Consider the following 23,052-nt stretch of genomic DNA (forward strand, 5'->3'; position numbering starts at 1 on the left):
ATTTTTTTTTTTAGATTATGTCTCTCACAGTGGACATGCACCTACGATGACAATTTCAGACCCCTCCATGATTTCTAAGCGGGAGAACTTGCAAAATAGCAGGGTGTTCAAATACTTATTTTCCTCACTGTACATACATACATACACACACACACACACACACACACACGGTAGTCCGGGATCAGTGAGTGGTAGTTTACTGCAGTTTGTTAATTGTTTAACAAATTACATTACATAATTTAGGAAAACGGAGCACCTTTACGGTACCATACAGTATACACTTTACGGTGTATATGTATGTGGCAGGGGGCATGTGGATGACCGCCACTGTGTGGCTACACACACTGTAGTTTTTTATTTAGTTTATTTGATTGATGTGAGAGAGAAAGATATATAGGCACAGACAGATGTGTGTATATATATATATATATATATATATATATATATATATATATATATATATATATATATATATATATATATATACACACACACACACATCTGTCTGTGCCTATATATCTTTCTCTCTCACATCAATCAAATAAACTAAATAAAAAACTACAGAAATAGTTATGTTCTCCAGCTACACTAAAAGAATGGAAAAGATTATGACCACTATGGGGCCTCGACCTCCACTTTGAGAAACGTGGCGATTCCCTATATAAGGTCCACTTCAATTACTCCCTCATGGAGCACTTCAGGTTCTTTAAAATATCAAACACTATAAAATACAACACGAGATAAGAAGCCAAACCCACTTAATTGGCCCGTGACGACCCAAACTCTAAAGGGTCAGTGATTCCATGTTCCACCAGTAAACAGATAAGAAAAGGAAAGCAGTTTGATTGGACTTCCTGCCTTTAAAGGCCGGCCTTCATCGCTACAACAGCAGCTTAGTAACAGGCTCAGTGCCAAAATGAGCTGGTTATAAAACTTAAAAGACACAGTTTTTAAAAGCAGCACTACAGCTCTTTCTGTGAGACTTTAGGTAAAAGTGCGGTGCACGCATTAATTCAATAAAGCTTTAATTCGGATCGCATTTTAACGGACAAGAAACGGATGCTGACGTCTTTTGCGCATGGTTTGAGTAAGAAACTGCTGTGGATTCATCTTGTGTGTATGTGTGTGTATGGTGGGGGGAATTCTTTCTCTTGCTCACTTGTGCGTGCACACACACACACCACACACACACACACACACACACACACCAAAGCAGATGGAGGACACTGAGCTATTGTTTCATTGAGTTCTCTGATCATTCTGATAAAGACGATTGTGGAGTGCTTCCCAAAAAAGCCGTCCAGCATGCAGAGTATGAGTTCTGTGAAACCCGGCTGGACTCTTCCATAAAGCATTAAGCAATGCACTCTGGATAAGCTGGGCTTCTGGCACCGGTTGCACGGTCACTCTCTGTATCACACTGTAAATCAGCAAAACATTTTCCCTCCCCCTGTTTGATTTCTGCATCCTGCCCCAATAACCCTACTTGTTCCACTAGGATATTCAGTGGCTGTTGACTAGGCCAAGTTTGAAAACTCTATGGGAATTTGACATTCAAAATGAAATTCTAGTCTTGTGCCAACCTTAATGTCTGCCAGGCACTCTAGTCTTATTTTTCTTCTTCTTTTACATTTTTTTCCCCAGTTTCCAGTGAAATCCTCAGGAAGCATGTCACAACCATAGCTACACACAACTTTTTCTAATGAAGTCAACACCTGCTGACAAAACTGAGCGGTGATATGAGATGCCGGGCCTCGTTTTAAAACTCCACCAAAAGCAGTCGAATGTCAAGCGTTCAAAAAGTCGTATATATCAAATTACGCTTTTAGAGGCACACAAACAGAATGAACCCCGCTAATCTGTAACACATATATAAATGAAGGCTTCGAGTGGATAAGAAAAAAAAGCTTGTCCTGTGCCAGCAGCATCTCAGGAGGTTACACAATCCACAAAGTCATCCATGCAGACTTAAAGCCAGAGAGCACTGAAGAAATGTCTCATTATTATACATTCAATGTCGTTCGCGCACTAATTTCACAATGCGTTTTTGTGGAACAAAGGTCAAAACCAAAACCTTATCAGCAGGTTTATCTAAAATGTATAAAGGTCCACGGTCTAGAACATTCCTTTCTAAGCCCTGGATAAGCAACTTACCTTACTTGATGCCAAGTACGGTTTTAATGCTAATAGCTGTAAATAATAGTGTTTTGAGTGGTTGTGAGTGATATTGTATCATAGCACTTCACGTTAACATGGTTAACCAGCACCAGGATAGACTTCCATGTGGAAAATACACACCCCCTACTTTTTTTCAGTCATTTCTAAACATTCCATCTTCATTGTCTTCTACTTCAATTCTTGATTTTTAGCTCCTCAAATAATTTCTTTATAAAAATAACAAAAATCTCCACAAGTCAAAAAAAATAAATACATTCTTTACATTAGTGTATGTGATTGGATTAACCACAAAACAGGAACTGATACAGAAACATGGTGATGGAGGTTCCTGCTTAGAAACTCAGAATCGCTTAACTTTAGGAAGCTTTCAAACGTTTTATCAGCTCTTTTGATGTACTTGCAGACTCCGTCCGAGTCCGCATCCAGATTACACCCCACCGGTTGATGAGCTCTGGTCAGGATGATGCAAAACACAACCACTCAACAACATTGGGTACTCAGGGTTTCTCAAGAGCTCTCCTGTCTCGCGAACTTGCGGCGCTGACGGTTTCCTAACTCCCAATACATTTCACTTAGCTGGTGATGTCCTTAAAAACTAAGATTAGACCAGATCAGATCAGGTCTATATAGAGCTAAGAAACAGTGCAGGAGGACGTTGAGAACATCTTGCATTCCGAGCATTCGGATCAAAAAGGTACAATTTGTGAAAAAGGTTTTAGGTAGGCTGTGTTTTATTGGATTACAGCAGACAGCATCTGTCTTTTGGAGAGTAGTAAGCAGGACCTTGGTATAAGTACAGTATTTCTAATATATGTGACGCTGACATTACAGAAGCAGTAAATATGAAACGTGTATCTGGTACCGGGTTAATTGGAACTACAGTCGGAGTTGAACTATCACATATAAACGCTGGCGATTGAGAGTGTTTTATTCCTGTACAGGACAAAACAGATTTGCAGATTTCACCATTGGTGTGTTTAACAGCAAAGTGATTTTTCCTTTTTTTTTTTTTTTTTTTTGCTTTTTTTTTTTAAACTGTTGTTTGCAAAATATCACGCTGTAAGAGCTGTAAATATAGCAAAAGCGACGGCATGTAATATCCAGAAAGTTGAACAGCACCTTGAAACAGTCAGTAAATGCACTGATTTGAAGAAGTCCCTCCAAAGACAAACTGTAATGAACGTCCGTTTGATATATTGCAATGCCTGTAGTGGTGCATGGTGTTGTTACAAAAAAAATGTAGGACATGTCTACTGAAAAGACCAGCTAGAGCAAAATCTGGGGGCTGCTTGCTCCCATTATAAAATGTAACAAAAGTTCTCGGCAAAATTGTACAAATCTGTAGCAGTACAGAAAAAAAAAATATTTACAAGAACCTTTTTTTTTTTTTTTTTTTGAAGTGTAGTTATGCAGCAAATCCAGCTTTGGCACTCGATGGTCTTGATCTCCTTCATGCATTCACCCTGTCCCTCACTGCTTCAAAACACATGAAGCACCAAGTAGTGTTTCAGAATCACCGCTGCAGATCAGGACTCTGTGATGTGACCAGGTTCCTTCTGTCTGCTTCCGTCTGGTGCCATGTGCAAGCTGGTGCAGTGGAAAAGGGCAAGAGCAAAATCATTGGTTCCAAAAATACATCTCAGAGTAGACCTCTCTTGTTCTTCGTCTTCTTTCCTTTTCATCCGTTTCTGTGCAAAATGACAACGGCAGCAGTTCCTACCTGTGGAGAATTGGAACAAAGCCATCATTAGCACTCTGACAGTTGGAGTTACTGACTGCACCAGACTGCTGATGAACCCCAAAAGGAATTTCCTGCTGACTCTTGCGCTACCTGTATGAATGAACTCAAGCTGCTTGGGACTTAGTTATTCTGCCACATTAACGAGTAATTGGATCATCAAAAGCGTTTGGAATTACACCGCCGCCAACTATTCTGCAGATTATGAAAGCTCTGGTCTTCTTTATCTATATACATGTTCACAATAATGCAATTTTTAATTTATTTTTTTTTTTTTACATTTTTGACAATAACATCAGAAAAAACAGGAACGGGCCCTTTGAGCAAATCTAAAAATACTTGGCCAAGACATGCTCAACAATTCATAAGAGGAAGCCTCAAAACTAAAAATTCTAACAATTAAAACCCTTTACTGAAAGCTTTTATCCATTTAAAAATACAAACATTATCCATTTTTGCAGCTAGCTAGATACATACAAGTTTAAATATAAAAATAAAACGTTTTATACCAAACATACAAACCTAGACAATGTACCATATCATGTGAACAATGTATAATAAATCAGTATTACTGAATTTAAAGAAATATATATTAATTAAAGGTTTAAAGTAGCAGTCAGATTCAAAATAATCTAAAAACAAACTGCATTTGCATGACAAACTACCCTACTAGCAAACAATATTCCACATGTAAGCATAAACCTTTTTAAGAAATAATAAAAAATAATATTAATTGTTTCTTCTTTACTGTGATAGCTTTTCTATCTCTCTGATAGTATACTGTAGCTAACCATCAAGTCTGCATTATTTGCATAGCAACATCCCAGTATGTCTCAATTCCCTGCTGCACAGCTTTGTTTTTCTTAACGGAACAACATCAAAGAGCCCAACCTGGGTTCCAGTCCTCTATTCCAAATCTCCATGGCAACAACCAAATCCTTTGATGAGGAGCGGTCTATTGTGTCCCCTTGGTCTGTATAATCACCAGACCAGAAAAGCATAAGAAAATTTGATCAAACTTACCCTATTCTCCTGCCAATCTCGTTCTTGTGCCCTAATCTGTGTCTGAGACCAGCTCTCGCGACGCCATCTTAGTCCCCACTGCTTCTTCCATCCAGCCTCCACACTTTTCCCCACTACCTCCATTCTGACCTCCGTTCCTCCCCACTTCAGGCCCACGCTGGCCCAGCGAGTTGTTGAACCACTCTTTGATCTCTTGGCTGCTTAGTTTGGCGCACTCTGCAGTAGGCGTCTTCCGTTCCTGGCTTGGCAGGGTGATATTACATGGCTGATCTGAGATCAGCCGGCCATTCGACTCACTGCCACTTTGCTTGTGGTACAGCTCTTTCCACTCTACAGTTCCACTGCGCAGAGACAGACGGCTGTCTTTGAACCATCTGACGATGTCAGTACGAGCCAAACCTGTCTGTGTCTCTAGGTAACTATATTCTTCAGGTGAAGGCCACCGTGTTTGTACAAAGACATCTTTAAGTTGATTGAGGGACTTCCTATCCATAGGCACAGATGACGAGGTGGGGGCAATGATAGGAGGCAGAGGGCACATGGGTAACCCACCTTGTTTGTAAACTCCATTAAGCAAAGCATGCTGGTGCTGTGAAAGTGATCTTCTCTCTGAAATATCAGTCCTCTTGGACCCCATGGAATTTAGAAGGGCTTTTTCTAAGTTGTCTCGAAGGGCTCTTCTTTCTGAAAACCAGCTGTCAATCTCCTCTCTAGAGAGTCTCGTCGTGATTGCAATGTGGTCAACCTCGTTTTGTGATGGGAAACTATTTCTCTGAAAACTCTCTTCTAAAACCTTTAGCTGCTCAGCAGTTTTCCCCTTCAATCTTTCCAGGAGAGGGAACTGGGTTGGGACTGTTTTTGGACGCTCCTTTGGAGCAAAGTTATTACTTAAGTGCTGTAAACCATTATGGGCCAGTGCACTCTGATCAGAAAACCATTTTTTACCATCCCCACAGGGGACTCTATTATTGCCATTCTGACTCTCTGTGGGTCGACTCTCTGAGCTTGTGGGCTTCTGCTCCACTGACAGCTCTAGTGGTTTACTCTCCAGAGAGAAAGTGGGGATCAAGGTCGGGGCGACAGTTGGGGCCCGTGCAGTTTGAATAATTGGTGGTCTCTTGAGTTGAGAAGTCACCAATGGGGGCACCAACGGTAAGCTTAAATGAGTAGGTAACGGTGACAATTTGTCTTTAGAAATGGCAGAAAAGGCAGGACATTGATTTCTCATTTGCTGGGGAACTGTAGACCTCTTTAGATCAGCTGAGACAAGGGGAACCATAGGGTGTCTATCTCTGGGTAACAGGGGAGGGGGGGCCATGGGTATCTTATCTTTAAGGGGTGCTATTGAAAATACCATTGGCATCTTCCCTTTGAGCAAAGCATACGGGGTAACAACAGGTCGTTTCATGTCAGTTGCAATCAAAGGTGGGAGCATGGATCTTTTGTTCTCTGGAGGTACAGGAGGAGGAGCCATTGATAATCTCTCTAGGGGAGGGACTGGTGGAGGTGCCATGCATAATTTTTCTTTGTGTTCATCTGTAGGAATCATAGGACGTTTCACATCATGGGCTATCGCTGATGATCCCAAAGGACGCTTGAGATTATGCATATTAGTAACTGTTGTCACAGTGACAGCCGCACAGGCACCAGAAGTTCCATTTGCAGTTGCAGCAGGTGACAGGGTGGAGTGTCCAATAAGATGGCAGGACACTGCTGGTGCAACAGACTGGCTGGTGGCAACTGGTTCGCTCACGGGCGTAGGCAAAACGGTGAATGTGTGGTGAGAAGGAGGCATGCAGCCATTGAACATCTTTTTGCGAGCTTCCTCCACTTCTTCTGGTGACCAGGTGATGCCTTGTTTGAGTCGCTGAGTGGTGAACCACACCTTGATCTGCTCTTCAGGGTGCTTGGAAGCAGCAGTGAGCCACGAGAGTTCTGCATGAGTCGGATATGGAAATTTGTTGAAGGAGGTGATGAGTGTAGTGTTGCTGTCCAATAATGGATTGTACTTGCTTGTGTTCAGAGGGACTGCGATTGTTGGAATGGAGCTCAGGTTCGGGGGCCGCTGCAAAAGCGGCATGACATGGGAGAGCCCTTCCAGCATCATGGGCTCAGGGATGATGATTGTTCCATTTACATTCACTGCAGTGATCTGATCGTTTAAGAGCAGATGATCTAAATTGCTGTCGACATCATTTACATAATTAAAAATAGCATTTTCGACATTTGGCATTGCTGATGGACATGAGGGTAAAAATTCAAAGGCATCTTCATCATCTTGCATAAGCTTAGATTCTGGAGAGTTTGAGTCAGCCTCATTCTCAATGGTTTGCTCTAGAACGGTCTGATTGTCAAGTTTAAGCCGCTTGAACTTGAAATTGCTTTCACCTGGGTGCTCGGTTTCATTGTGTTCTGTGAGAGAGTCAAACTTCTTGGTGCTGAAGTTGCAGACAGCACATAGGTACAGAGGGTTCAGAATGACATTGGGGTGAGTAGAGTACACATGCTCTTTGAATTTGCTGAGATTCTGGGTGGAGAAGGAGCAGTACTTACACTGGTAGCCCCTACTCTGTTGTTTCTGTGAGGTGAAGGACTTCTCTTCCATCTTCTCTCCAATCCCGTCCACATGACCCTCCACATCCTCTTCAACCGCACACTGCCTTGAATCCTGATGCATATCTATTGAAGGCTGCTTAAAGGAAGGTCTGTCCTCCACGAATTTGTCATCCAAGATATCCATTTCCATAGGGCCACCCATTTCCACATCACTAACAGAAACCATGCAGGGAATAAAGGACTTCCTTCGGCTGGACATGGTAAATTCACTGATATGGTTCAGGGGTAATCCTGACAGAGGAGTTTGCAGGGGTTGCAGAGGGAGGGAGGAAGGGATCGAGGTGATCAGAGTGGATTCCCGATACAGTAGCGGGTCTCTGCAGTTCCTCAGTCCGCTCCGGAGTCGCCCAGCCTTGGCTCCGGAGTCCCCCACTGATCGGAAACATCAGCTCCAGTGCAGAGCTTCATAGGACATCATCACCCACAACTCCCCTGTGCACAGACAAGGGCATAATAGTGAAAAAATGACAATAAGCAACTATTAAAACACTAATAATTTACTATTATATTAACTGAATTAGTGGTTGACCCTGAATAGTTAAAGATTACATTTTTCAATAGAAGGTGCCTGGTTAACCAACCAATCTGACAGCCAAATCTTTGCAGAGGTGCTATGAAACAAGGATTATGCCATTTTGGTTATACAGGGGTGCTCAATGTCTGATTTCACATTAGAACTGCCGGTTTTCTCCCAATAAGTTAATATACAGCACAGATAATGCTGTAAATAAAATTGTGAAAAGAAAAAAGATTGTAATAAATATTGTTTACATGTGTGAATAAATCCAACCCCCACAATGACGTAAAAATTTAGCTTTCCATGATCAGAGACCGATGCAGGAACATCTTGGAGGAACCGTTTTATTGCTACCTAGTGTCATCGTTGTCACACATACATGATCAGTCAACTATGGGAAAGACTTGATTTCTGATTTGACTGTAGCCTTGTTTACGCGTACATTTTTTTTTGTCATTTTGCCATAAAATCATTGAAATTGACTGTTTACATGAGACGTAATCTTATCTGATGTGGTGTTTACATGTGTAGTCGCTTTCAATCGGAATGACTTTGTGACATGCGTACGTTAGCCTATGTCATGTCTTGTCACCATGGAGAGGCTTCTGAAATCGCACAGAGATTTGCGCATTTTGTCCCTCAAGTAATGGGTCTCATCAACGGCAGTAATCGGTTTAACAGGCTTGCATGGCAAAATTTTAATTTATAGAAACCCCTCTTAAACCAATTAAAATTTCATTTGGCTTGAGCGTTTTCATTCTGTTTGAAGTGTTTATATGGAGCATATTTATTCGGATTGGACTTTTATACTGATTACAATGCTCCATGTAAACGCACCTTATGCAAATCCTTAGTCCTTGCACTTTATGTGGCGAGGACACTTATTAGTCCTTAGCCCTGTGTTTTCTGTGATTGTTGTTTTATGTAGCACTAGTAACAACAGTAAGTCTCAACAGATCCTTGTAGGTGAACAGATAAATCAGTAAACAAAACAGGACTGACAGACCCCATGGAGGGGTCCAGGAGTTCAGGCATTCCACAGAGCAAGCCAACACATCTCCCAGAATACAAGATTTATTAACATCAGATAGACAGTTAAAAAAAAAAAGGAAGAAAGAAAGAATCTATATACACTAATTTTAAGCACAAATAAATCAAGTCAACTTTTTAATTACTTCAAGCTCTCAAATTGATCAAGTTGAACCTCATCAGTAGGCCCCAGTAAAGATGCAGCTTTTTCTAATTTTTTTATTTATTTTTTTTTTTACACAGGTATTTAACACAGGTATTTAAACTCTACATTAGACCATAAATGAAGTCAGGTAATTTCTGCTTTTCATAGGCACACCTTATGTAAAGAGAATTTATGTATATTTTAAGGGCATTTCATTTTTAAATACTAAATTGTCCAAACTGAACAGATCAGTAACTATTTATCCCACCCAGCATTAATAACACATTCTGATGCTATTTCCACCATTTCATTTTAACCTAAAGGGTGTCAAAGCTATTAGCTCAATCTGCAAACACCATAAATGTGTTTAAATGTTTGGGAATACAGGTAACACGGTGTGGACCACATAAAAAAGAAAGTGTTCTGTGATTTTTATCATTTAAATGTATTCTCACAGAGCGTAAAAACCTACAAGAGGGCGAAGACTCCAAAAAAAACCCCCCCAAAAAACCCAACGCAGCGAATGTTCCTCCGAATCTTCCTCTACACCCCTCAGAAAGCCTTAAAGCCTTTCTCCCTTAACAACTGCACGTTTCTGTTCTTCCTGACTACCACAGGAACATGAATTTTCTGGCCTCCAGCTATTCAAGCCTCATTGAGCAATCTTCCAAAATGCCAGATGTGTCTTAAGATGGTGTTAATGTAAATGCATGTTACTCTTCAGGGCATCGATGAGTCTACGCTGCACCAGAAAACAAAAATCCATTTTTTTTTGGGGTGTTTTTTTTTAATATTGCAGTGAACGTGATTGATGGATTGATGTGTTAGATCTATCTGTCTGTCCATTTGTCACATATCTATCTATCTATCTATCTATCTATCTATCTATCTATCTATCTATCTATCTATCTATATCTATCTATCTATCTATCTATCACGGCTGAACCACATCGGTACGTCTGACTCTGTGCTCTGCGATCACGGCGCCAAAAGTCAGGGTGAATTTTTACCGCCCCGATCCTGATAGGGTTCATGTGCATGCTCTTCTCCAAATTAAATAATCTGCTGCTCTCTTTCAGAGTATTAATATGTTAAAATATGAAGCCTGACTTCATATCCATGCTGTCGTTATGGCAACGGCAGAGCAGTGTGACCTCTGCGCTGCATATTAATGACTCCGCCTCTCTCTCAGGTGCTAATTAGAAACACACTCACAGCCGCCCAGCGGAGCGCAGACGGGTCCGTACGTGTGAGTGAGTGTGTGTGTGAGAGAGAGAGAGAAAGAATGGAAGCAGGAGAGAGAGTAATGATCCGTTCCGGTTAGTGAGTGACGGGGGTATGGGCTGACATCGCCGAGGTGATGAGCCCATCGTAATGAAACATGCATGAGTCGTCTTCTGTCCCCGACTCACGCTACGCACTCCTTAAAGACAGACGCATGGAAAGATGTGTCCGCATATTCATTAAGAGAAGATAATTGATTGAATCAGTCACACATACATAAACATACACAAACATACAAAAACACACACACACACACTAAATGCGACGGTCCTGAATGCGCTCGCTGGTTAGGATCAATCGGGGTTCTTTATTTCTTTTCATTCTGGTAAATAAACGGGTACCAATTGTAGAACATGCACCTCGATGTGTTTTGAGAGCGTGAGACGAGGCACCCGCGTATGAATTCTAGCCGTTTAAACCTCCATTTGGCCCAAAACACTTTACTCTAGCTGTCAGAACCATGCCATTACCATGGCAACTCATCTAGCCCATAAGCGAGGCAGTCTATGCAAAACTGACCGCTGCTGTCACTGATGAACTGTTACATACCAGTTTGCTTGGACAAGCATGTAACACTAATTACCAAGATCAGAGTTAAAACCAAAGATGCTGGGTGACAGACACACACACATACACACACATACACACACACACACACACACACACACACACACACACACACACACACACACACACACACACACACGGTGATTTAAAAATTTTGGAAAATTATTGCAAAATGTCGGAACAGCTTGTACACTGGTGATGTCCCCTACAGCACACAGGGCCGAAGAGCACTAAAGGTTAATTAGTGATTTTACTTTTCTTGGTTTTTTATTTATTTTTTTTGCTTTGAAAGATGTTTTTTTACCAAATTCAAACACCAAACTTTAGCTAACGAGTTTATATGCTTGGAATTTCACAACTTAATGAGATTTCTGTTTTTTGGGGGTTGATATTTTTTTTTCCCGTCCCTGAATTAAAAGAGTTTGAAATAAAAATCAGTATTAAAAAATAACAAATTTGGAAATAATACATACTTTTAAGAGAAAAAGTAAATGCCAGTTTTCCCAAACAGAATATATAATAAATTGAGGTATAGTATGTCATATGTTAATTTTTCTGTCCCTAAGCTAAAAAAGTGTTAAAAAAAAAATAAAAATAAAAAAAAAATAAAAATAAACAATAATTTTTGAATAAAATATAACACACACTTTCGAGAGAAAAAGAAAATCCCAGTCTTCCGAACAGAATATATAAAAATATTATGCTTGCATTGAGCTTTCATTTGGGCCCCTGTAATATTAGATATTATTAAAATATTAATAATGTGTGTAAATTGAATATGTTTTTTTTAAACAGGAAACTGCATGTGCATGTTTCAGATCGATATCTTCACTCATAAAACCAGTATTCTGTCTCAGCCTACACATTACCCTGGATTATAATTATTCAAACGCATCATTTTTCTAATTATTTATGTGCCTTATTTATCACACCCTTCAAATGTCCTTCGCACGTCCCTTTTTCATGACTTTTCCCACAAAAAGAAGATTATTTAACACATTTTTACCTCAGGTCACATGTTTAACAGGCTGTTTTAGAAACCCCATAAGAAACAAAAAAATGAAGGTTAAATAACGATGCTGATTGATGACGGGAAATACATTCAAAATGTAAAAACATATTTTAAATGCAGGCTTAAAATGGCTAATCTTCTCATTCCACTTGTGTATATAAACAAAAAGAAGAAACGCAACCCTGCTACTCATCTTTAGAGCAAGACACGACCATTCTCCCATTTGCAGCGAAAAAAACTTGAAAACATGCAAAAAAAGGAAAAGGGTTCCCCGAGATGTTTTAAAACATATTGAAATGGTTAAATACATATTTTGCGAGATTGAGTGTTGAAAAATAAAGTTTAATTTAAGACCTACAATGGCTAATGGCACCACAATCAAGGAATCACGCAGAGTTTATCACATGGATAAGAAAGCCTTTAACAGCGTTCTGATTGAGGCTTTAAAAGTATGTTGTATGATCGCTTTGAATAGACGGTATGAATTATGAATTATGTATTACAATGGCTCGAGGAAGGCAGCGGCATGCGAACCCAGCCATTAGAGCCAATATGATTACAATGCACATAAGCCTGGAATAGGCTTGTAATGGGTTATACCTCAGTTGCATCAACCAAATAATCAGGTGTAAATCAGTGAGAGTTTTTGTGTTATAAAAAAAAAAAAAAAAAAAAAAGATTCTTCACCCTGTCAGATCGGTCGGCCCTACAGCAGGACTAAGACGATGTTTACATCTTATAAAATGGGTACAGTGCTAGCATGAAATCGTCCGGGTATCGCTAATGTGGGTAATAATCAAATTAGCTGGTGTATTGCTCGAAGCACTGCAAGAAATGAGAGCGTTCTGAATCTAGTTTAGCAACATGAAATATTAAGGCTTTTGTAGCCGATCCCATTTTTAAGCCAAATGCGATCTCTAGAAATCATTTATCCAAAAGAAGCTGAGGGAGGAGTTTTCACAGGCTCATCCATTCTGGAAAGAAAAAAAAAAAAAAGTCAGCAAAAACATGTTTAATGACATTTGAATGCATCGAATCTTCACTTCGAATCAAACAGATGTCTCATCTGGTCCGAGTCGGTGGCACCAGTCCAAAGAGCAAACATGAAACATTGGTATGAATTTTTTTTCTAATTGATGAATCGTATTTAGAGTCATAATCACAAACGCTTTCAAAATGCATCATCGCTCGAGCTAGTTACTTATCCAGTCCTGTGGAAGCGAGGAATTCGACAGAGCTGGACCTTCTCAGATTTAAATTGAAAACTCCTGCTCGATTATGTTGTATATAAATCGGATTTCGTTCACGATCTCGGCTGGTGATGTATAAACCAGCCGAGCGCATGGTTCCAGGGATAGTATTTGAACGCTGAAACCTCTATGTGTTATTCATTTCATCCTGCGTCCGCATGACGTCAGTGGAAATAAACATGAAAAAGATTTTTTTTTTTTTTTTATGCACGAAGCACTGCCGTCCTAGGATAAGAAGAATGGAGAGCGGAGGTGGGCGGGAGCGAACGGGCTGATACGACGCTCTCGAGATAAAGGAGAAAATACATTTCCAATAATGTTTAGTGGGACTCTTTTAAAAGTCATAAACTACAGAGCTCCCGAGTGGCGCAACAGAAAAGCATTCGCTGATGGGTTCGACATCTGTGGCCTAGAGCACCGAGAGCAAAACTGGCTGTGTATTCTGAGCGGGGGGGGCGGCCTACCCTCTGTCTACTCCGTCGATCGCAGTAACACCAGCCAATCACGTGGAAGAGCACGAAAAGCAGATCTAAAGCAGCGATCTAGAGCAGGGTACTGATCAGGAAATCAACCATTTTTTGCTTAACATTGTTTGATCGCTAAATCATTCCAGTGCACTGGTATGTTTGCTCTTTAAAAACTCAACCCCACATTGCGCCATGAAAGCCAGAGAGATTCGATGCTCACTATGTTCTCTGGAAATGGCATTAGATTTTCTGGTGGAAAACGTCTTAGCCAACAAATCCTCATCGTCTCAGACGACTTCTAGCATTAGCAAGTGTAGAAATTTACTGATTGTTCAAATGACTATTAAATCTTAAAAGATTTTTCAAAAACCCCTCTTTCTAGCTTACGATTGAAGTACGCCTGCTTGAAGCACCATGAGTGAATAAGCTATCCCACCCATATCAAATGTTAAATATTTTATATGTTTGGGTTTTTCAGGGACGGATGATGAAATCTGAAGCCAGTCAGTCATGCGATACCGTAAATGCAATTAAGTCATCAACATTCAAATGTGAGCATGGATGCCCAAGCCGCTCTCGTACACAAAATACACTCATTCAGAACACTGGGATATTTGGATGCTGTCGTCCCACCACTCTCAGAGTCTTTTTCCTCTCACGGTTTCTTCCTAACACCATCTCAGGGCGTGTTTCCTTAAGATGGTCACCACTGGCTCAACATTAGAAATAAACATATATGGAGTGATTTATACATTTAAAGTTATATTCATAATTTCTATAATTCTGTAAAGCTGCTTTGGGAAAATAGGTGGTCACTGAACAGCACACCTCAGCAATAATGGATCATTTGGTGTCACCCACCCACTAAAGATGGGCTTTATTTGAGTCTGATTCCTCTCTAGGTTTCTTCCTCATACTATCGTGGGGAGTTTTTCCTCGCCACAGATTTTCTAATTAGAGATAAACTTATAAGGAACAAACTTATGGGCACTCAACTTTCCAACTTTATAACCTCTATATCCATGTAAAGCTGTTTTGGGACAATGTCTATTGTTAAAAGCTCTATACTGCCGATTGAGATACACCCAGAGTGTGTAACATTAGCCTCTGATTGAAAAAGCACATCTTTTAATTCAATTCATTTCTATTTGTAGAACACTTTAAAGAATAGACATTGTCTCGAAGCAGCTTCACATATATATATCCACAGATAAAGTGGATAAAACAATGTAGAAGTTTGTTCCTCATAATTGTAATATTATCCCTGATGAGTAATGAGTGAGCTAGTAACTATTGTGGCAAAGAAAACTCCATGAGATGGCATGAGGAAGAAACCTTAAGAGGAACCAGACTCAACTGGGTGACACCGAATGTCCATTCATTACAGTTCCATCATTGTTGCGGTGTGCAGTGACGGGCGCTTCAATGCAAAACTCCTTCACAATTTATTAGCTGTAGAATGATGGTGGAGCGCCGACTGGGGCGGGAATTGGCATGTGAGAAAATTTGTACGGAAAATGAGCAAACTACTTCGTAAACAATTTTTAGTGTAAAATTAATAGTGATAACTAGCGATTAGCTAGCGATAATCTGTGTTCATTGTTCAAATGTTAATTTTAAAAAAATGCTATACAATTAAAAGTGAATTGAATTGAATAACGATAGAATATTCCAAACGTGCATTACCACTGTGCTCGCAAAAGTGTTCAAATCCTGTTATCACATTTTCACTCCTACACCGTCGCATTTCACACTTTCCCAAACATTGACAAACATTGTTTAATTTTTCTTATCATTATTTCTTGGAAATTATGTTGCTCAAGCACTTGACCATGAACACCACCTATGACTAAAGGAAAGCACATCCAAAAAAAAAATATACATTATTTTAACAAAAGTATTGGGACACGTGACTTTTACAGCCATATGTGGTTACCAAACTGTTACCACAAAGTTGGAGTCACACAGTTGTTTTTGGATTCAGTGGCATGAGGTGTTCCCTTTATTTGATCTTGGGGATCCAAACCTGTTCCATCATAACAATGCCCACGTGTATAAATCCAACTCCATAGATACATACTTTACATGGTTGGAGATAGAAAATCTCCTGCTATAGAGCTTCAACCCTATTGAACAACTCGGAGATGAATGTGAACACTGACTGTACCCCAGGCCTCCACACCACAAGCACAATCCAAAATCTGGGAGCATCTTCCCAGAAGAGTGGAGGTTATTAGAACAGAAAACGAGGACTAGACATTGAATGGGATTTTCAAAAAAGCTAATCTTATCTCTGGATTTCCACAATACTCACATAGCACCAAAGTAAGCAAAGTTTGTATCAGCGAGAGACGGCCCACTCAGGCACTGCGGCATGTTTGGGGCTCATGCAGTCGGTTTCTGAGACAAGGTGATGAGTTTAGCTTTTAATAGCACTTCAGAGTGGCGGCACTGAGGGCAACAGGTCTCTGACTGAGCTTAAAGGCAGTTTTAGTGATGGATCAGGAGATAAAAACCCAGTGAGTGTGTGTGAAGGTTGCAGATCAAGCGGAGAGAAAGAAAAGAACAAAAACGAGAATGAAAGACTGACAGACAGGAAAAAAAAAAGAGAAAAGGAGAACCGTGTTCCTCACGGCAGGATAACTGAATTTGAATAAGCCTAGAATTAATTTAAATCTTATCACAGAGGTCTTTAATACCTTATCATTTCTGCAGAGACAATAGGCATAATCGCTTTAATACTCCAAGCCACACAGCGAGAGAGAGGAAGAGAGAGAGAGAGAGAGAGAGAGAGAGAGGGAGAGGGCAAATGACAGGGATGGATCAAGAAAGGAAGAAAATGAGAAAGAGACAAAAGATCAACAGAGTAAAAGACAAATAAACAGATCGAGAGAGAGATGGAGAGACAGACAAGAGAGGAATAGGAGAATGATGGAAGAGGGAAGTAGACAGATGAAGAGAGTGAAAATGACAAGAAAGAGGTCAAAAGTGAAAAAAATCAAAAGGCAGACAGAGAGACAGACAGAGAGACAGACAGACAGACAGACAGACAGACAGACAGACAGACAGACAGACAGACAGACAGACAGATAGATAGATAGATAGATAGATAGATAGATAGATAGATAGATAGATAGATAGATAGATGGATGGAGAAAGAAAGAGAGAGGAGGAACCGGAATAAGAAAGACAAATCAAGGCAAGAGAAAAGAAAGACAGACAGATGAAGAGAAAAATCCAGATCAAGAAAGGAAGAGAGAGATTAAATCCAAATGAAAGTGAAAAGAAGTAAATAAGGGAGAAGAGAGACAAATGAAATAAGAGATAGACTGATAAAACAAGGATGAGAGAGAGAGAGAGAGAGAGAGAGAGAGAGAGATAAAAAATAGAAAGAGAAAGGGAGTCTATATTGTACTATAGTGCACAATTTAAATAAAATACAAGGAAGAAGCACAACAGGTGTGCACACACACACACACACACACACACACACACACACACACACACACACACACACACACACAGCATGACTGAAGAGGCTCCTCTGAATGAGTGTACAGATCTGCTCTGTGGAAGAGCAGTGACGCTGAGGCAGAACCGGAAGCCCTGCGCTGTGGTTCGCAGTTTTCTGCTCGGTAACGGAGCCTCATTAGAATAATCAGAGTCTAATGGCAGATTTGGGGTGAATCCCCTGACGAGAAGACTCGAGTGCAGAACGGGACACTCGACTAGTTGCCTTGGTAACCATCGGCAAACCTCTCGCGTGATTGGATCGGCATCCTCTTCAAACGTCGAATAGAAAGCCACTCGAGATGAGCTCGCTGTTGATTATTGATCCGATTGATTAAAGCGCTGCAGATGGGGCTGTGTTTAAAATTCACGCCGGGAAAAAATAATCAATTTACACGTCTGGGTGCCGTAACGTATGAGAAAAATAAGATTAAATAAAAACGAGAAAGCTACCGTCCTCAATTCAGCAAACACACACACACACACACACACACACACACACACACACACACACACACACACACACACACACACACACACACACACACACACACACCTCTCCACTAACAGTGCAGTTATGCTCCACAGCTGCATTCATAAAGATCCCAGGCTGTACAGTAGATCATTTATTATACCTCAGGAGTGTAATGACATTTCCATGGACGGCTGAAATACACAAACGTGACTCAAAATAATGATAATAATGATAATAATAATAATAAAAAAAATAGATATTTATTGAATTCAAATGCAAATCATTTTAAGCTAAATAATGCTGGCTACCCTTTCACCTTTTTATGCATATTATATCCATTTAGAGTAAAAAATTAAATACAATATATACAGCATCATCCTGGTTTTTAAAATACTTCATCTCCCTCAAAAGCCGAGGGTTCATGGTGGCACTTCAGGGGGTTTGTTACACTCTAAAAGTCATTCAGAATGTATTTTAAATAATACCTTAAAACTAGAATGAGTTAAAAACACAATCAAGAATGTAGCAATAAATTTACATTTATATTTATATTTATAGCAGATGCCTTTATGCAGAGCGACATTTATCTCATTCTCATGAGCAGCTATAGGGTTAAGGGGCCTTGCTCAGGGGCCCAGAAGTGGTATCTTAAGTGTGGCTGGGATTTGAACTCACCACCCTTAGATCCAAAGTCCTTAGGTATAGTAACTTTCACAGATTCGCATCAGTGTTAAAAATGTGATGCATCGATTAAAAAAGTGTGTATCGGATACAAGTATTTGGTAGCTATGGCGACGCTTCGAGATGTGAATCGCATGGAGATTTCTAGTACAAACTGACTGCAACTGAATTACTCATAACACAGATTTTAGCACACTCATTCCCCATGCTTGAGAAATATCCTCATGAAAACCTTCTTTAAAATAAAACAGACACGTCGCCAATACGTGGAAAAAAAAAAACACATAATACGAAGTACATCCAAACACAAGAACAAAAATTCTGCAAAGAGGGAACATTTATGTAAGTGCAACAAGGAACGTTTAAACGTTTAGATTTACGTGCGTGGTTGGTGACAAGGCCAAACGTTTTTCCCAGATGTGTGAGGCAACATTCTAATAAAACTATAAAGTTTGCTTAGTCCAAAAAAAAAATAAAAATAATAATAATAATAATAATTCGGGGGAAAAACCAAACAAAACATGAAATCCTGGCATTTTTCAAAGACAAAGATTTGGTGATTAAAACAGAAAGCTGAAAATTAAAAAATGAACGTGTCAGTTAAGGTAAACTCCTTAAAAGTGCAGCAGGTGATTTTTTTCCTCCTGTGGTCTGGGTTTCCTTGTTTTTACAAATAACCTGGAAGGTATATTGTAAATGATGGAAAAAAAAACAAACAAACAATAGATTCATTCATGTCTGGGGAAACCCGTTTGGAAAATAAACCCCCGGTCCAGAATGCTTGTTTGGGTTTATAAAGTGAAGCTGGCAGCTTGGTAGTTAAGGCGCTGGACTCTGGATCAGAAGGTCACAAACTAGTAACAAACTTTATGTCCAAAAAAAGGCAAATATATATACAGTCATGTAAAAAACTACCAAAGGTTATTTTTTTATCACAACTGCACAAAAAGATGCCAAGTGGTGCTTGAAATTTTCCTACTCACACATAACATATTGGATCTTTTTTGCTCAATAAATAAATGATAAATGGGTACTTGATGTCTTTGTCCATTTTTCGGACCTGCTTTAGGTAAAAAATTCTGTACATAAAAATACATTCTAAAGGGTTCACAAACTTTTAAGCACCACACTGGATACATTGTTTATTAGGAGTGTAACGGTACACAAAATTCACGGTTCGGTACGTACCTCGGTTTTTAAGACACGGTACAATTTCGGTACATTGGGTACATTAAATTGCTTGTCTCTTTTTATTAATGCAGTTTATTATTAACATTTGTGTTCAATCAAAATTCATCAATTGTGATCATTAATACAAACGCCTGCTTGGTTAAATAATATATAAAAATAATACAAAAAATGTATAAAATACACAATCAAATTAACGTGATACATTTGATCAACATAATAGAAAAGTGTATTAAATAAAATTAAATAAATGGAAAAATTGTATTCAATAGTTTACATTTGTTAGACCACAATTAAGAAATACGGATGTATATTTAAGTGTGTGTGTGTTTTACATTCAATATTTTATTTTCTAAAGATATGATCTTTTTAACTGTTCTACTTATTTCAGCAGACTTTCAAAAATATTTTCATTCCTTCCATCCTTCATTCTTTCACTCCCTCGAAATGTGGAATTGTCAGGATTTTCTCCTTTTAAGAGAAATTTTTAAAGTTGGACATAAAACACAAAAGAATCCATAGTGCTCGCATTGGTGCTATGAATTCTTTAGGGTTTTCATGTATGCGCTAAATAAATGATATCCGCTACGCAGCGAGGAGCCACAGTGACAACTTCAGTTTCATTTTTTTACCCCTGGCATTGTTGTGTTTGTTTTCAAGTTTAATAATAATAAACGAAAAACCGTTACACCGCAACTATAGAGTATCTCAATGAATATTTAAAAACACGTTAGAGTTGAGAATGCTGTGTGCATAAATACTGCAATTATTGAGTTATAAATATAAAATGGATTTCAGTACGTGATGTATGAAAGTTTAAATCGTGCATCCTTACTACAATTAAATAAAAAAAGTGCTTTATACTATATACAGCAAAATTATTTCTTCATATATCCTAGCGATGTTAAGAAGCTGGGGTCAAAGTGCAACGCCCTTTTGGAGCACAGAGGGTTAAGGGCTTTGCTGAAGAACCCAAAGGTGGCAGATTGGTGAGACTGGGATTTAAACCCCCACCCTTCCGATCAGCAACCAGAACCTTAGCCACTGAGTGCCCACTTCCCCCAGATTTATACTATCATCTATTACAATATCTATTACTATATACCCATCAAAAGACGTGTAACATGGAACTTCACCCAGACAGTGCAGTGCTGTTCTGACCTCAGAGCTACAGCATTTCCTTTCAGTTCAATCCCATTTTCCTTTTCAGACTCTTCACGTATGAAATGCTTCTTAACGCCAGGGATTATGCTGCATTTTTCTCTTTCCTAGCCACTGCTTCATGATCTCTGGATCCGTTCCCCCCCACTTCTTTTCCATATTGTTTTAATCAGCCGTCATATTTCCTCAGCTGAAGAAGGTTGCCGAGTTCAAATAATTAAAGAATTATTTTTTTTTTTTTTTCCCCCAACAAAAATTAATTCAAACTATACCAAAGCGTTGTTCTCGAATTTGATTGGTCGTTTAGTATTGATATGATTTCTTCAGTACCAGGTCAAAAAATCAAATATGCATCGATAATGAATACCTCATTGAAATAATAAAATGCTGTCGTTATATGTGTCACGTGTGTAATAATACATGTTACATGAACGTTCCGCGACATTAAATGGAACGAAAAGTTTAACCAAAATAAAAGCAATACAAGTAGAAGAAGTGAAGAGAAGTAGTGGTTAGCAAATCGAAGAAAAAAAACAAAACAGAAAAACACTTCCAATGCTTTGTAATGGGAAAGTAATCACCTTCATGCTGGTAGTTACAGTAACATGCCGTGACTAGTCATTGATTGTTTTCCCATAAGAGCACATCCTCGAGTGTTACTGAGCTCCTCACTCAGTGATAAAGGAATTTACAGTGGAAGGACTAATAAAACTAATTCTTTTCTCAGCCACATAACTGCAAAAAAGGACTAAATTAATATCTCAAGCCAAAACAAAAGCCTACTGTCCCATCACTCATGGCAGAGGCGATTCTACACAAGCTTCCACCTGAAAGACTCCCAGGCTCGCCATTAAGCAGGTCCAGTTCTGAGATCCAGCTTGCCGGCCAAGCGGCAAATAGTTTGGCTGCACACTCTGTACCGCCTGTTTAAGTGCAGATCTGGAGAAAATAAAAAAAAAATAAAAAATACAACACACATGCCTGATTTGCCCCCTCTCTCTTTTGCGCTCTTTCTGTCTGTCTCTCTCATTCTTTTATCCTTCCCACCCTCTCCCGTTTTTACTGGACACACATGAAGTATCGATCTGTTTACACCGGGGCGGAGCGGTGTCTGCATTGATGCTAAACAACAGCACAAACTAGAAAAATGGTGAGAATGGTGAGAGAGATAGAAACAGAAAGAGACAGACAGACAGAGAGAAAACACTGTTGACTGTGGATTAAAGGACAGAGATAATAAACACACAGACGTCTGTGTGTATACGTCCAAGCCAGCACGCAGCAGATGGTAAGATGGTGTAGAGGTGCCGTCTGCGCTAGTATATTAATATTTCACATCACCCTAATTGCCTAACCTAACCCGTTATTTTTAACGATTTATACTATTATGATTGTGTTTCTGGAAAATCAGTCTGAGGAACCTGTTTTTCTGCCATTTCTTTTTTTTCACACCATGCTCCTGTGTGAAAACAATTTGCTTTGCAAAGAAAGATGCATCTCATGCTGCCTCAAAAATGGTCAAAAAATTGAACTACTCATCCCGGGGTTAGCTGATTAGCAGGACGTTTGACGTGTGACATCTGCTTCTCTAACGGATCTGACAATTCATGCAATTTCTCGCTATACTTTTCATATTCGATTTAAACCAAAGTTTATTTCTAGAACACTTTTCACAATGGACAATTGTAGCAGCTTTTCAGAAGTAGTAGCTTTACAGAATGTAAGAATGATAGAATGAAAATAAGTGAATGATGGGTATTTATCTCCAATGAGCAGCCTGGGGCGACTGTGGCAAGGAAAATCGCCTTCAGATGGTATGAGGAAGAAACATTGAGAGGAACCAGACTCAAAAGGAAACCCATCCTCATCTGAGTAACACCAAGAGTGTGATTATAGATCATAAAAAACAATACAAACACCAAAGTGTTATAATGATAATGATATAATGGACAATGGAGTGTGTGATTATGAACAACGTCCATCCTACAGTCTTCTACGGTCAGTTAGAGTTGTGAAACCAGGTGCTCCTGAGCAATTAATCAGCTCAACATAGGAGTTCATTGTAGATTTGACATATATACCTGCTACAAATAATCATTAGAATTGATATAAAATGTTATGTTTGCTGCTTTTGCTGGCAGATGACACTTACATTCATCTCATTCAGACAACCGATCAGTTTAGAGTTAAGGGCCTTGCTTGAGGGCCCAG

At 39.4% G+C, this 23,052-nt stretch overlaps 1 protein-coding gene across 2 annotated transcripts in view; it reads right to left on the reverse strand.

The window, feature by feature from the left end:
- Nucleotides 1–2,891: 2,891 nt before the first annotated feature.
- LOC124392541 (zinc fingers and homeoboxes protein 2-like) overlaps nucleotides 2,892–23,052 on the reverse strand; it is a 51,396-nt gene continuing 31,235 nt past the window's right edge. For both annotated transcript variants that reach the window (XM_046859677.1, XM_046859676.1), the window contains 2 exons: nucleotides 4,940–7,987; nucleotides 2,892–3,898 (listed from right to left, as the gene is read on the reverse strand). In XM_046859677.1, the coding sequence (XP_046715633.1) occupies nucleotides 4,971–7,754 (2,784 nt within the window). In that variant the 5' untranslated portion in view covers nucleotides 7,755–7,987 and the 3' untranslated portion in view covers nucleotides 2,892–3,898; nucleotides 4,940–4,970. The remainder of the gene's footprint in view (nucleotides 3,899–4,939; nucleotides 7,988–23,052) is intronic.

The sequence above is a fragment of the Silurus meridionalis genome, chromosome 10 (assembly GCF_014805685.1).
Source record: "Silurus meridionalis isolate SWU-2019-XX chromosome 10, ASM1480568v1, whole genome shotgun sequence".
In the NCBI taxonomy this organism is placed as follows: domain Eukaryota; kingdom Metazoa; phylum Chordata; class Actinopteri; order Siluriformes; family Siluridae; genus Silurus; species Silurus meridionalis.